Genomic DNA, 14,647 nt, shown 5'->3' on the forward strand with positions numbered 1-14,647 from the left:
CGGTGTTTTGGGCGAGTGTGATGGGCATCAAATGCAGCCTGGGAGTTCATTTCAGCAGATGGTTTGACCAAATAGTTGTCTAATCTTGTTCCCACAAGACGCCAGCACAGATTTTATGCCTCTGTATCTGACTGTCCCGTTATTTAGATGGTGTGTGTCTACATAGAGCTTGAGGCATACTACGTCTAAAATTACTTTGGTAAAATCTCTGAGGTTATATTTTGACCTTCACGTTGTAAAATGGCGGTGAGCATTTGGAGCGGTGCTAAATCTGGTGGTGTGTATATTGTACTTTAAGTGATGAAAAGTCATGATATCATGTCAGAAAGGTGCATGGCAGCCCAACGTGGTTATTGCGGTCAGCACTAGAAATGCAGGAGAGACGTAATGCAAAAGACATCCCGCACCATCATCCACCAAACGGCCTTTGCTGAAATATAATTTGATACAGGTTCGCTCATGACCAAACATAGAGGGGCAACATTGGGCAAAGTCATGTTACACTTTTAAGTATCAGAAGCCAAATTATTTATCGTAGCAATCAATGTAATGACAGGTTGCAAGATGATAATGAGTGGGTTTGCTGGATGTGAAGTGGCAATGTTGGATGGTACTCCAACGTGGTTTTCAGATGACTGCGAACACTCTGAAGGCTTTTCCACCTGTTGGGTTCAGTAGGCTGGAAGAAGTAGGGCCGGCAGAGAAGAGAGTGGTGGTAGGAATGACGTGTTGTTTTCCACAACAATAAAAGGTTCTCACGTAAACATGTATTCTAATATGTATTCAATTTGATCATCACACTGACAGAGGTAGTTGCAAATAAAAATCGGAACTCAGAACAAGGCCCAACTCCACATCAAATAAAATACACATACATTGAAAATATGTACACATTCATATTAGTTCTTCTATGTATACACTGTACATAATGTACTTCATATACTTTTTTAATCTTACCTCTCTGAAGTGATGCCATTCTGGTAGCTGCCACTGTACTGCTGCCTTTTATCCACAGGCATCACATCGAGGTACCCTCCTGACTCATTCTGGATCACTCCAGCATGAACAGCTGCTCGGCAGATACTGGATTTCTGGAAAACAAATCATACCTATCAGAAAGAAATCCTAAGAAGAAGTCCCACTGTTCTCATTAAATCATCTAAATTCAAATGGTCCCTCTATGTGTGGAGAAGATGAGGCCTCTTTCAGAATGGGTTGTTATATGTGTGTTATGAATCAGGGTGAAAGCACTGGTTGAATCCCAAAACACCGTTAGTTACACAAGTCCGGTTGCCTCTGATCTGGGGCTTTCGTCGGGGATCTCAGTGAGTGGAAAATCAGGATAAAAGTCATGTGGTTTGAACTAAGCATTTGCACTTGAAAACAGCCATAATTTACGTTGTTATTACACCGTGTTGTGATAAGTTCAGATGTCTGCTGTGAACAGGGTCTATTTTTTCAAACTGTGGAAGTCCACTTGTGGAAATTGAGTGACAAGAACTTACATCTGAGTAGTATTTTGTCCCAACGACTCGGGCCCGACTGTCACGCAGACAGTTCCTGGGACAATACGACCTGAAGGAAAAGTCAGAGCTCACTTTGGGTATTTTCAGCACATGTACTGTATATGTTCTTCCTTTCTGAAGGCCCAAACAAATCTCATTTGTTGAGTTAACACTACGGCAGAGTTAAAGACCTATAGGTTGTTGGATTGTAAATAAAAGATTCTAAATGGCAAACCAGGAAACCTTTGTCAAGATCTAATATAAAATTCTGCAAATGCTAACTTTCCTTCATTGATGCTACAGGCTAGTTTTGCTACTTTTCTTTGATGTGTAAAGGCACATGGGCCAAACTGCTAACCCCTATTACTTACAATGACTGTGACACAAAAGCAGACTGTTACCTGGGACAGTGTCTTACAGGTTTCTTGAAAGGGCAGAAAAGTGCAACGGTGGTGTCGCATGATAGAGCCTTGACTGGGAGAAAAGAAAAAGAGAAACACAGCAAGATGACAGTGTTTCTGTATACAGACATGTGACTGTATCTGTGTCCTCAAAGTGAAGAATATATTGTATGCTCCTTACCAGGCACCGATTCTACTTTGAAGGAATTTGCGCTTCTGTTTTTCCTGTGAATTTAAAGAAAGCTGCATTAGTTATGGTCTGTTTTGCATAGCCACGGATCATTAGTGCCCACAAAGGGAGTACATTTATATCCGGACTGTATTAAACTCGCTTTAATACTATAATAGATAAAGACTGAATACAGAGACTAATCATACCCAATTGATTGAATACCATTCTTGTATGACTTAGTGAATTGTTGCTTTCTGCCCAGTCTGGTCACATCCAGCCATCCTCCATCATTGTCAATGACACCAGAGTGTAAACCGGCTCCACACACGCTGGATTGCTGCAGCGAAAGACAAAGATGTGAATAATCATGGGCGGCAAGGTATATCTGAAAATTCCCATGAAATATTTGATTCCCAATAATGTTGTGTTTCCTGTAAAAACAGAAAGCTACGGAAGAGCTTGTTGCGGATTTTGATTGGTGTTTACAGTAGCCAATGGCGCCGAATGTGCGTTCCCCCCCCAAATGATAGTAGCTACTATCTCAACATGGAGACTTCTCGCCACCACCATGGCCTACGCCAGCTGATTTCATCAACCAATCCGACAGGGATGAAATGTCAAAATAAGACAACCATGACTACGTCGTTTTTTGGAGTGAGGCCATGCATGTACAAGCCGATATCCGAAGCTGTGGTGCAAATGTACCCTAATGGTAATCTTGTGTCACATCTATATTATTATCAGATGTACTGTACTCCCTCGATTGCAGGATGAATCATCAACATTTTATTGTTTTTCCTGGAAATTACCTCTGAAATATCAATAAGAATACCTACAAAACAACTTTGTTTTCAGTGGTGTGCCAGATACTGGCACACAGGTCAATGACTCAGTCAATCAAACTTTATTTATACAGCACCTTTCAAACAAAACAAATGTCTTTCAAAGTGCTTTACAAGCGATTGACAAAACTTGGGATGTGAAAAGTAGTACAATGTTATATCAAATAGAATGAAATTATTTCTAATGTTTGGATCAACAGGGAAATGAGAAGAATAAAATAGATTTGAAAATGCTTATAGAATAAGTATGACCACAAAAATTATAAAGTGACGACCAGCGTAATACATACGTGATAAAACAACGTAAAACAACTATTTTGATTTCATGGCAACTTTAAAAGAAACATGACATTTTTTTTGTGGATACATAGTTAAATGCCTGTTTAAAAAATGGGTCTCTGGGGATCCCTTACCATGTCATAATATCCAGTCCCAACCACTTTTCCAGGGCTGTCGATGCAGCCTGGCGGACACTCATATCTATGGACAGGAAACAGTACAGTCAACACATCTGGTGCTTTGTTGTTAATATAAGCACATACTATTGTACGAATATTAGTATAATTCAACGTTTTTTTTTACCTAAAACTCTAATTCTATCTGAACTGTCCTGATAATTCACAGCTATCTTGGTACATCAGATGTTTTCCCGAATTAGCATGCATATCATTTTTTCACCGTCCGTTGCAGTGTCACCACTTTCCCGAGCATTTACCTGTTACAGGTGGTCCCCTTGCACCGATCTCTCAGCTTGGTCTCACAGTCGACCTGTTGACCTACAGTAACAAACAAAGGAGGGCTTTTCACAATCTCATTTTACTACCAGTAATAATGTGTACTCTCAAAGCCACACCATTCAGACAGGTGTGATATGGTGAGAGTCCTTACACATCTGCTCTGTGCTGACAACCTGGTTTCTCTCCAGGTTGTCATTGGGCGAGGGGTTTGGTGTCTGGGCCCTGGGTTGGGGCTCCCTGTCCCTCACTGGTTCCGGTTCCGGTTCAATGTAGTTGGTCTCCTCAATCTCAGGAGCTGGACGCCTGTCAATGCCGCCATCTGAAAACATACACTAGATTTAATCATTTTCTATACAAGTTGTATTTATGTTACACAAACAATATTAGGAGGGGGGCTATCCATGGGGTTGCCAAATGTTGTGAACGACTAAAAACCAATGCTCTTTCAGTGAAACTATCGCGAACAATTTTGGGTAGGTACAAAGGTATACAAGGAGATAAAACATGGCAGAAAACCACAACTCGAGACCAAGACTCACCTTTGTAGCAGAGATTGTCCCTGCAGCCTCCAGCATAGCTAGCTGGACAGGCAGAACAGGGAGTTCCATATTTGTATGGAGCATGACCCCACCAGTTGCCCCTGGACAAAAATCCAATCAATTGTGAAAAACACTGACAAAAAGTTGTGTTTTCAAATTAACAATGTTCAAGGATTCTGAAATATTTAATTATGTTTGTGAAACTGCATTCATGCACGGAATTTAGCATTTGACTCCTACATAACATTGATGGACTCAAGATGGACAGTTAAAAAGATCCCATCCATTCCTCTTCCTTGTCTACATTACCCACAATGCAACGTGAATGCTTGATATACATCACTTGATATAATCAGATTTAGCCACGAAAGCCGATGAACAACTTTCCCCACATGTACAGTGGTACTTCCCAACACACGTAAACCGACTTTGGCACAGTTCATATCTTGTTTGTATCTCTTGTTTGTAGTTATTACCAATTAAAAAAAAGACTCAATCTGAGATAACTCCATTTATTATTTCAGTTTCAATCTCTGATATTTCGAGGAAGTTGCACATCATGGTATTGAAACAAGCAACAACGTACGGTGGAGAGTAGTTGCAGACCAGGTAGACGGCTTTAGTCCAGATCATCCCCCACACGTTCATGTTGTAACACACGTTGATGGCACAGCCAATACGATTGCTAGTCGCCCACACCAACTGAAAATTGAAACACACACAAACAAAGTGACGTGTTTCGTGGTCCTCTCACATTTGATGGGGCTTGCAGCTGAGGGGTAGGCAAACGTAAGCACGCGTACCACCATTGTCACGTAGCTTAACTAATAGCACATTGGCATTTGATGTGCAAGAGAGTTTTTTGGAAATGTTGAAGTACCCTCTCATGTGAATGCATAATTACCTCTTTCACAGACATTGGCAGTTGCACCATGATGGTCCTGCAGGAGTTTTTTCAAATATCCCAAATTGATATACATGTTTGAAGTAAAAGCCAAAAATTATCCGAAGTAATTGTTAGCCCTTTAAGACATGGAAATAAAATCAGCTCTTACCTGAGTGTAGTGAGTACAAACAGGTCCTGAACATCTGAATGGGCAGTGTGGGTTGCATTCCTGGGAGTAGGGATAGCTGTAGTCCCTCACCTCATCATACCAGGCCTGGACATGGAAGGTAGGGGGTCGATCCCTAAAGTCACACAGAAAGTGTTATGCTGTATCATTTGTATTATAACACCAAAACATTTCTATGAATGCAATCTCGTTTGTTTAGTCATGTCATAAGGAGCTAAAGTCTAAAATCTCCCCATGGACCTACAAAGGCAAAAAGTTTTGTCTTTTTAAAAGACTGTTTTCACAGCAGACATTTGAACGCGTCATAGCAGGAAAAGCACAGGTGTCAGTTAAGTTGAGCCATTTCCAGGATCATTTCAGTCATCAGTATTGTCATTAGTTACTGGGCTTTTAGTGCAAGAACACGAATAAGCAGAACACACCCACAATTTGAATTAGACCTTTTTACAGTTTACTTAGTTAAGTTTAGGAAAAGATTGTTTGGGTTAAAATAACCACAGAAGTGCCATAACCACATGACGCAAGTTTAACTCAACATTAACTTCTCGCTTCACGTGGGGAACAAACAGCAGTCTCCTGGCTAAAAGATTGCTGTTTGTTGGACCCATCCACCTCCCCGCCCTTTGTGGTCTTTGTACTTCCTCGTTCATTGTTACGTGGATAACATACGGAAAAAAAAGGTATAGCTACGAATGCATATTGAACCTATTCTTATGATAACACATGGCGTATAAAACACAGTTTAACTGAGACAGTTCCCTCCACCACTTTGTACATACACACCTGCCCCAGTGCGCTCCAAGGTTTTGGCCTATTTGTGTCAACATGTGGCTCGGTCCATGTTCCCATCGGCAGGTATGTGCCCAGTGCTCCGCGCTCCTCTCTAGCTCGTAATCCCATACCTGGGGAGCATACACAGAACATCATTTGGGTCCTTGGAGTTATTTGCCTCTGAAGAGATGAACTTTGCTCGGGTTAGTAGCTCATGGTTTTTTTTCAGCTGGTACCCAAAGCATTGGGTTTGGTAATACTAGTTTTCTCTTGGGCTCTAGGTTAAACTCAATGAGTCCAGAACAGCTTTGCCTCCAAAAGATGTTTGCAGACCTGAAACCCCACTCTGGATTACCCTCATGATTTAAGTGGGCTAAGTGGCCATTTACCGTAGTTGTGGCCTTAATTGCTACTCATTGCATCTTTTCAGATATGTCATCACCTTCTTTGAGTAAACGTAACCAACATGAATTCCACTGCAAGCAATCTGAAAGTAACCTTACATATTCAAGGTAAAATAAACTTTCCTTTAGGGTACAGTGGCCGTACGCATGCCCCTCGCAAATCTAACACAGTATAGTGAAAACTAGGCCTCACACATTCACTCACAAACACACACACACACACACACACACACACACAGACACATACATGAGAGAGAAGGGAAACAGAGCGGTATCACCACCACCACATCAACTTGCAACCTTGTGTTACTATTCAATGGTTGTTTCATAGCTTGTTTCCAGTAAGTTTCGGTCTCGTAAAAAGCTAAAAGTGTTTTTACCCTAACTTTTTTTTTTAACTCAATTGAAGTCAAAATACCTGAAACCTATTTTCAACAAAGCAGACTTGGGTATAGGACTGAGCAATTCAAATGTTGCGGCAAGGTTACATTTACTGTTGGAGAAGAATAGGTGCAGTGTGCTCCGGCGCTGGCATGCTGTTTGGTTGCATTACGGTTATCACGCGTCAAAAACCATTGGAATAATGCTTGAGTGTGGAGTTGTAACTGCTCTGATTGACCACCATAATGTGTTCCATATGTTTGGTCGGGCTAACTAACTGTGCACACTGTTGCCCATTCACTGTGGCGCTGCTTAGTGTTCAGGCCTGATTGGAGAAGGGATATCATGACCCTTCATCAGCTGTGGCTGAGATACCAGCACAGGGGTGGTTTTATGCTCTAACCTCCTGCAAGGTTGCCATGTGATGCTATATTTTTCCAAGATTATTGTTTATATATTTATCATTCCAATTTTTTTGTGAACATATTATCAGCAAAACTCAGTTACATTCGTCTTTGGTAAATGTAATGAATGTAATCACCAGAAAGAGAATGACAGAGAAGGTTGTTCGTTCAAAAATTAAAAACAGGAAACATTGAATTCGCCTGCTTTGTGAGTTCTAGTTTAAGTCAATGGCAGACAGAACAAACATTTGCAGGGCACAAGTGAGATGTTGCCTTTACTGGGCAGTCTAACTGAAAGCAGCACTGTGTTGACATATTGTATGGGACTGCATTGGTGGAAGCCTGTTGCTACAGATGCCAAGTGAAGCCAATGCAGAAGTGCCTCAAACCTGCATTCTGCCAGCCATCAGCCAGCAGGGGGCGACTCCTCCGCTTGCAAAAAGAAGTCTGATTGTATAGAAGTCTATGAGAAAATGACTCTACTTCTCACTTGATTTATTCCCTCAGTAAACATTGTAAACATGAGTTTGGTCTCGCCGTTAGTTTCAAGTCTTCTTCAATACAGCATGATGTTCATTTAGACCTTGATTGACAGGTCGTTACCACGCAGTTGTCCGTTCTAAGAGTCGTCCATGTTTTTGTCTCAGAATTCTAACCCCACAGTGTGTTTTCAGTTTTGAAAGTTAATTGTAACCTTTTTGGTCACCTAAAACTGTCTTATTCAGCGTTCGGTTGTACCCTCTTGTGTCACTTCTGGTTGCAAAATCAAAGATGGCAACGGCCAAAATGCCGAACTTCAGAACAACAGTCAACAAACCTATGTGTGATGTCACAGTGAAAACGTCCACTTCTTACATACAGTATGGGATTATCGTGGTGAAGTGATCACTGCGACTGTGACTTGGACACTGAAGTTCTGGAATCAACAGATCGACAAGCACTTCACTGACGGAACCCTTCAGCCCACTCATAAAGCAAGACTGCCCACCTGCACAGGCCACGTTTCACAACTCTTGGAGGCTTTCACTGTGAACAATCTACAGCGGATACTAATGATCTCTGCCAGCTCATTATTCTCTCTGCGTTCTTGTAATTCATCACCCTCAATTATCCAGCAGAAAAGAAGATGGGCTGTCCAGCAGCCTTTTAGAGAAAGGTCAAGGTAACAATCTCGTTTTGCATTCCAAACAGCATTAAGTTCCAAAAATACAGAGCTGTTTCCAACCACATGCCAGGACCACCTCTACTGCAGAACTAAGTGCAAGATGTGCAGTCTTACATCAGCAGATTTAGGATGAATGCTTTGGGAATTCAATGTGTGCAGAATGCTTGTAATTCAACCTACAAGTGGTTGTGATTATGGGGACTTTTAAAAGAGGTCTCAGGAAAATCTGCTGGGCAAGAGATGAGGTACTCGTGTTTTAAAGGCATTTGCTGAATGGCTTTTGTATGAAATCAAGAAGTCAGAGCTGCGATGAAAGTGCAGCCCCTTTGGCCTCCAAAATCCTGCAATCTGAAAACCAAATACCAGCCCCCGGCCATACCACATCATGATCATCAGTAATAGTATCCCTTGCTGAAGGAACACTGGATTAGTATACATAACATACATTTACACTCCCGTGCCCCGCACTTCAATCGGCGAGGCTCGAAGTGTTTGAAATAGATTTACCGCTGTGGCACCCAAAATGAGATGTGCGGAGGATCAAACAAAAGATAACATCTGCCTCGGCCAGAGTTTGAGTGAGCCGGGCGAAGAAAAAAAAGCCGGAGGGGAACGCTTGTGAGGTCGAAGATCAGGACGGCAAAACAGCGAGGCAGGGAGAAAGAGAGTCAGCGGGAGGAAGAATGGAGCGATAGAGTAAGGAGACGCAGGGCAGGAAGAAAGGGAGGGAGGGAAGGTTGGTTGAGGTAGAGGGCAGGACAACACTGCGGGGGTGAAAGCTGGAAATGGGCCAGGGTCAGCGAGGCCGGGCAAGCAGGAGGCAGATATTGCAGCTAGCCAGATGGTGGCTTCGGATTCCAGCTTGTTTTCTCCGTCTTTCCTCCCCTACTCCGCTTTAACTGACAGAGCTACACCGGCAGTCTGAGTCAGGAAAGTTGTTAAAGATCGGGGCTAACAGGCAAAAGACATAAATCAGCATCCTTACCATGATGATGTGTAGAAAACATGGACATAAATGAAACAGAATTGTTTTGTTGCATTGCATTGTAGAGCTAAGTTCCAGTATTAACCTGTGTGATTGCTCAGCTTACATAGGATGTGAACTAGCCGATGTGTTTGGCAAATGTAGCGCCCCATCATCTGACGTTGGAGTGTAAACTTCGCCAAATCCAATAGGAGCAGGACAGAGCTCCTCCGCCTAAACTTTGCATCCAGAACCGGCTTGCACACCATGGTGAACGCGTCTTACCAGCATCCCAACAAACAAATACAACCAAGTTCGTGAAGGATGTGCTCTTTGGCCCTGGAAGTAGCGCTGGGCTATGACTGTGGGTAAGCTAGTTAGCTGAACATGCTGACGATTGCATCTTACGTTAGGGCAGAAAACACATTGTGCAACCCACACCTTACATTTTTACTTGTGCGTTTTGGGTTTCCATGAAAGCGCTCAAAAGTATTTTTAGATGCGGAGAATAACCGCCTAAGCCAGGGGTGTCCAAACTTTTTTCACTGAGGGCCACATACAGAAAAATATACCAAGGGATGGGCCACTCAGGTCCGATCGCCTCACCCCTAGTGTGTTAAAGTGAGCAAAATCAATCAAATTTGGTTCTCAATGTGCTTTTGTTCAGATTTAACAGAGATGTTTGCTCACGTATGTTGAGCCGAACAGACTCATTATTCAAATAGAAGGGAGTTGAGAACAGCTCGATGTCTCTCTCAATGAGAGAAACATATTGAAAGCCATGGCAGCTGGTGGAACATGTTCTAGGTAGGGCTGTGCCACATCCAATCAATTTCAGCAAACATCCCAGTATGATTTAATGCTAAATAAATGAAGGTATCAAACACGTATTGCTACTTTGCAGTTAAATATTTAACATTTATTCCAACATGAAAAAAGCAGAAAATAACACTTTGACAAACACGTCAGGACATCTTATTTACAGCTGGTAGCTTCATGTGCTGCTTCCCTTTCCTGCCAGTCTGCTGTCTGATTGTGAGGTCAGGCTGATCTGATATCAGCTCTGCAGTTTCTCCTCAAAGTTCTCCTCTCAAACGGGTCTTGGAGGAGTAGTGCTCGCGCTGGAGCTCGCGCCCGCCTGTAGAGACTCGTCCGGACGGGAACGCGCAGCTTGGGGCAGAATCGATTCTGCCCCAAGCTGAATCTATTTGAGGGCGCTGATTGGCTAAATTGTATGTCACACATTTATATCTTCAATCAGCAATTGGCTAAACTGCTTCACTGCTCTTTTGGACAGTTTCTCCAGCGCTGCTGAGACGTGCACACGCAGAGAGGACATGCAGGAAAAGCATATATTTACCGCAGATATCATATTTTACACATATTACTGGGTGATTCCATATTTCAAAAACACAAATATTGACAATTTGTATAGTTTATTATTATTATTATTATTATTATTCATTTTATTTTATTTGTTGTGGCTCAAGGTGGGGCGGCGCCCTATCGCCCTCTATTGACCAGCCGCCACATTTGAGCACATTTGACTTCGGACTGCGTGGGGAAGTGCGCAACATTGAAGTTGCGTCGAGTGCCCTCGTGCTCGAATTATGTTGACAGTTTTCACAACCGTGTTCATCACATCGCCAGCTGGACTGTCTGAGCACAGAGGGCTTCTTGGTGGGTGATACGCTGCATTTTAATAGCCTCACCTCCGCTCTCTTGCGCTCGCCTTTCATAGCTGGAGCCCTATCTGTTATAACTCCACACAGCTTGTCCCATCTTGTCAATTGCATCTGACACAGCTTCAAACATGTCCTTACCTGTTGTTGTGCTCTTTAGACTCCTAAAATCAAGCAGCTCCTAATGCAGAAATGATCGTCAACTCCCCGCAAACAAATGAACAGCTGTGCGGTGTCTGTGGCATCTGTGCTCTCATCATATGCAATGGAGTAAAAAGCAAAAGCACTTGCTTTATCTGACACTTGATGGTTTAGGTTAGCTGACAAGTCTTCGATTCGCCGCACAACTGTGTTTCTGGACACGCTGACGTTGTTGAATTCCTGCATTTATTCCGGGCACTTGCGACTTTTTATGAAGTCACCATCTGAGAAAGGTTTCCCGTGGCGGGCAATGAGTTGAGCTACCTCGTGGCTGCTATTGTGACTTTTTCTTGTGTTTTGTTTGCACGGAAAAAAACACTCTTATTGAGCTAACTGCCATTTAACTTTCTGTTCTCGCTCGGCACCAGTGTAGCACGTGTCATCATCCGGGGCTAAACGTTTCTTTGATTGCTCTTATTTTGTGGAGAAGCTGCCTTGTTCAACACAGTATCTCCACCTAGTGGTGAAACTAAGAAGTACAATACAGTCAAGCGCAAGTTTCAAGTGTGGGCCATATTACATTATATTTTTAGAAGTTGCTGCGGGCCAATTAAAAATGGGCCGCGGGCCGTACTTGGCCCGCGGGCCGTAGTTTGGACACCCCTGGCCTAAGCTTTCGATGGCGAGGGCATGACCCGCCCTACTCTTCCTCTGATTGGCTTACGCTGATATTTTTACCCTAACACTAACCAATCGCACTTCTCAGGTGGGTCATGACTTCGCAGCCTCAAGAAAAATAATTTGACGCCCCTTTATGGGTGCTTAAGTATGATTGGACAGCCCATAGTGAATAGTCGATCCAAATTAATTAATTTTGCATCAGTTTAAATGGAATTTAATTCTGGTTCTTTAACTAACACTGGTGGCGTTAAATCAAAAACAGAAATGTATGCAGGGTTGTATTCTTTCAAATGATAATAGGTATTCCAGTGTGATGAGATTTACCTACAGCATATGACCGACAGCTGTGTCCTCAGTACCTACCATGTACTCCATGTTGGAGGCAGGAGGGTGGACCTGACCCCGCAGCTTGTTGTGCAAGTCCAGGATGAGGTGCATGTCCCCCCCGCTGATGGCCCTCCTCCCCCTCGACCTGGCCCTCCACCACTCCTCGTCCCTGTCCCTGTACTTGTCCAGCATGGATTCCAGCTGCGTGGAGTTGTTGAGGACCATAGCCAGGATGGTCTGGGTCAAACACAGGAACAAGCTTGCCGCTCCGACCCAGCCCGGGACAGGAAGGGACCTCTTCATGACGGGCAGAATGCTGCTGCTTAATGAAGAACACGTTTTGATGTCTGCAAAACAGAGAAGGAATGTTGAAGTAGAATAGCATGAGTTTTGATTTCAGCTTCATTACAGTGATGCACATGAGAACAAAGTTTCCGCGAAGCTGTTCTTGCAGCACAGCTCATTATTACAGTAGCTCATTTATTGGCGCCTTATCATGGACTCTAGCTGCACACATTCATTTCTCCCCTTCTTAGTAAGCTTACCTACACTACAGCATCTTCATAAAAGAGCCCAGAGCACCTTGAATCTGTCCTCTGTCTCCGTTTAAATAATGCTATAATCATAGGGGGACTCCACTTCAAACAGTAAGTGTAATGCAGCTTCCAGCAGCCCGGGTGCATATGCAGGTCACTGCCTCACTACGCACAGTAGGACCAGTGTGAACCCAATTTTCACACGAATGAGATTTAGTGCGCATGCGTTACTGTACTTTACTTGTCAACATGCACTGAAAGGGAGGCAGAGTTTTGACAAACAGATGCAATCATAATTATTATTATCTTTTCTTTTAATGATCACTTTGAGAACGAAACGATCGAGGATATTGTAAAAATGATTCCAGTAATAATAAAGCCTACTTTTAAAATGCAAAACATAATTAAGCTGTAAACCCCCTTGTGGGTGACAAATTTACACTCACAGGTCCTAAATAATATTAGCTTAGTCATGTCATAGTGCATAAACTAGTGAAAGTTTACCTTTAAATTGTGCCAAACCGATGGAAATAGATCTGCAGGTGCAATATTCCAGATGCCAGAGATTACTGCAGAGTGACCGTTTCCCAATGTGTGGAGTCTTTAAATCCATCCATCACACAGGATGAGTGCAATTCAGTCGGTCCGCGCTGGAAGAGTGACAGAGAAAGTGGGGAACGTCTATAGGTACCTGTTGAATTCCTTAGCTGGCTCAGCTCGCTACTGGCTGCCTGGGGCTGCTGCTCATGTTGCGTGTATATGCCAAATTGGCGCTTTGCTTAGCAACATGCAAGCAGGGGACCACGCCTCCGCAAGCCCTCTAGCCTGCTCCCCCTTACTGCACCCCCCATCTAACACACGCACGCACACACACACACACACACGTTGGATCTCCAAAGTTGATAAATATGAGGAGGCACTTGATCGCACTAGAAGTGATGTTATGAGAGCAGCCCACTCGTGTTGCAAAAAAATGCACATTTTTGCACAGTTTTAAATTTTTTGTTTGACAGGAACACACGATCAGAATTAGCTGTTGGCAGCAGAAAATAGACAATAATATTATAGATAATAAAGATTCCCAAGGATTAAGAAGCCAACCATGCACTGCTGACATTTACTCTCATATTGTATCACAAGTAGAGCGCCTTTTCTTCTGGTGTCACGCCGCATATTCTACATGAACACAGTTTGCAATCATATCTGTATGGTGTCCTTGCAAAACAATAGTGGGAAACTATTATACAGTAACAATAATTTGCACAAATGCATCAAACATCCCATTCATGAACATCTGCAGGTGAACATTTCTGAGATCACGTTAGGGTCCTGTACTGCATGTGTGTGTGTGTGTGTGTGTGTGTGTGTGTGTAGCGGCATCCAGCAGGGTGGCCAATATTCCCCCTGTGACGCCACCACAAAGCACTGATTCATCTGCCTTTTACAAACACTAGAACACTTGTGAAAGTGTGTGGGCCGTGTGTGTGTGTGAGTGCCCTCTCTCTCTCTCTCTGTCACTGCTTCCTCTGCTCCAACATGCTCTGTTCCGACTGTCCGTCAGCACAAAGAAGACTTTTGAATTTGCATTGAGGTCCAAAGTTAAGGCGGAGGAGTGTGGAGAAACATATCAAACAAAGCGCATTACAGTAAACAGATACAACATGATAGTAAAACGACAATAAATAAGGTAGTTTGCGTAAAGGTGAGATCACATGATGGCATATGTGTTATAGACGCCGCATTTCAACTAGAAAACAAAGAGTCAACCAATTTACCAAAATGATCTGTAGTATTTGCTTTTATAGGTTCTGGTAAATCTACAGTATTCAAACTACTCTCACATCAACACATCTATCAGCACCTTACCATGCCAAAGTAAATGTCCATCAAAGCGTCCCAGAGACAAAAAGACTAAATCCTCA

General features: G+C 43.0%; 1 protein-coding gene across 1 annotated transcript; it reads right to left on the reverse strand.

Moving 5' to 3' along the window:
• Window positions 1-141: 141 nt before the first annotated feature.
• LOC306789020 (cysteine-rich secretory protein LCCL domain-containing 1-like) lies at window positions 142-13,361 on the reverse strand. Its single transcript, XM_079284775.1, has 15 exons — window positions 13,230-13,361; window positions 12,226-12,536; window positions 6,053-6,171; window positions 5,252-5,384; window positions 4,783-4,898; window positions 4,197-4,297; window positions 3,809-3,976; window positions 3,636-3,696; window positions 3,334-3,400; window positions 2,285-2,415; window positions 2,088-2,131; window positions 1,907-1,979; window positions 1,506-1,575; window positions 958-1,091; window positions 142-679 (listed from the first exon to the last, which is right to left on the reverse strand). Exons 1-15 carry the CDS (start codon window positions 13,336-13,338, stop codon window positions 628-630), a joined length of 1,689 nt encoding a protein of 562 aa, XP_079140901.1. The 5' UTR covers window positions 13,339-13,361; the 3' UTR covers window positions 142-627.
• Between the last annotated feature and the right edge of the window lie 1,286 nt (window positions 13,362-14,647).

The sequence above is a fragment of the Melanostigma gelatinosum genome, assembly GCF_949748355.1.
Source record: "Melanostigma gelatinosum genome assembly, chromosome: 15".
In the NCBI taxonomy this organism is placed as follows: domain Eukaryota; kingdom Metazoa; phylum Chordata; class Actinopteri; order Perciformes; family Zoarcidae; genus Melanostigma; species Melanostigma gelatinosum.

Excerpts from the sequence above, each read along its gene's own strand:
- LOC306789020 (XM_079284775.1), bottom strand. The coding sequence starts at position 13,338 with ATGGATTTAAAGACTCCACACATTGGGAAACGGTCACTCTGCAGTAAT. Across the intron at positions 6,172-12,225 it reads CCTCCAACATGGAGTACATG|GTATGGGATTACGAGCTAGA; the intron begins GTAGGTACTGAG and ends TATGCTCCCCAG. Across the intron at positions 680-957 it reads AATGGCATCACTTCAGAGAG|CCTACTGAACCCAACAGGTG; the intron begins GTAAGATTAAAA and ends TACTTCTTCCAG.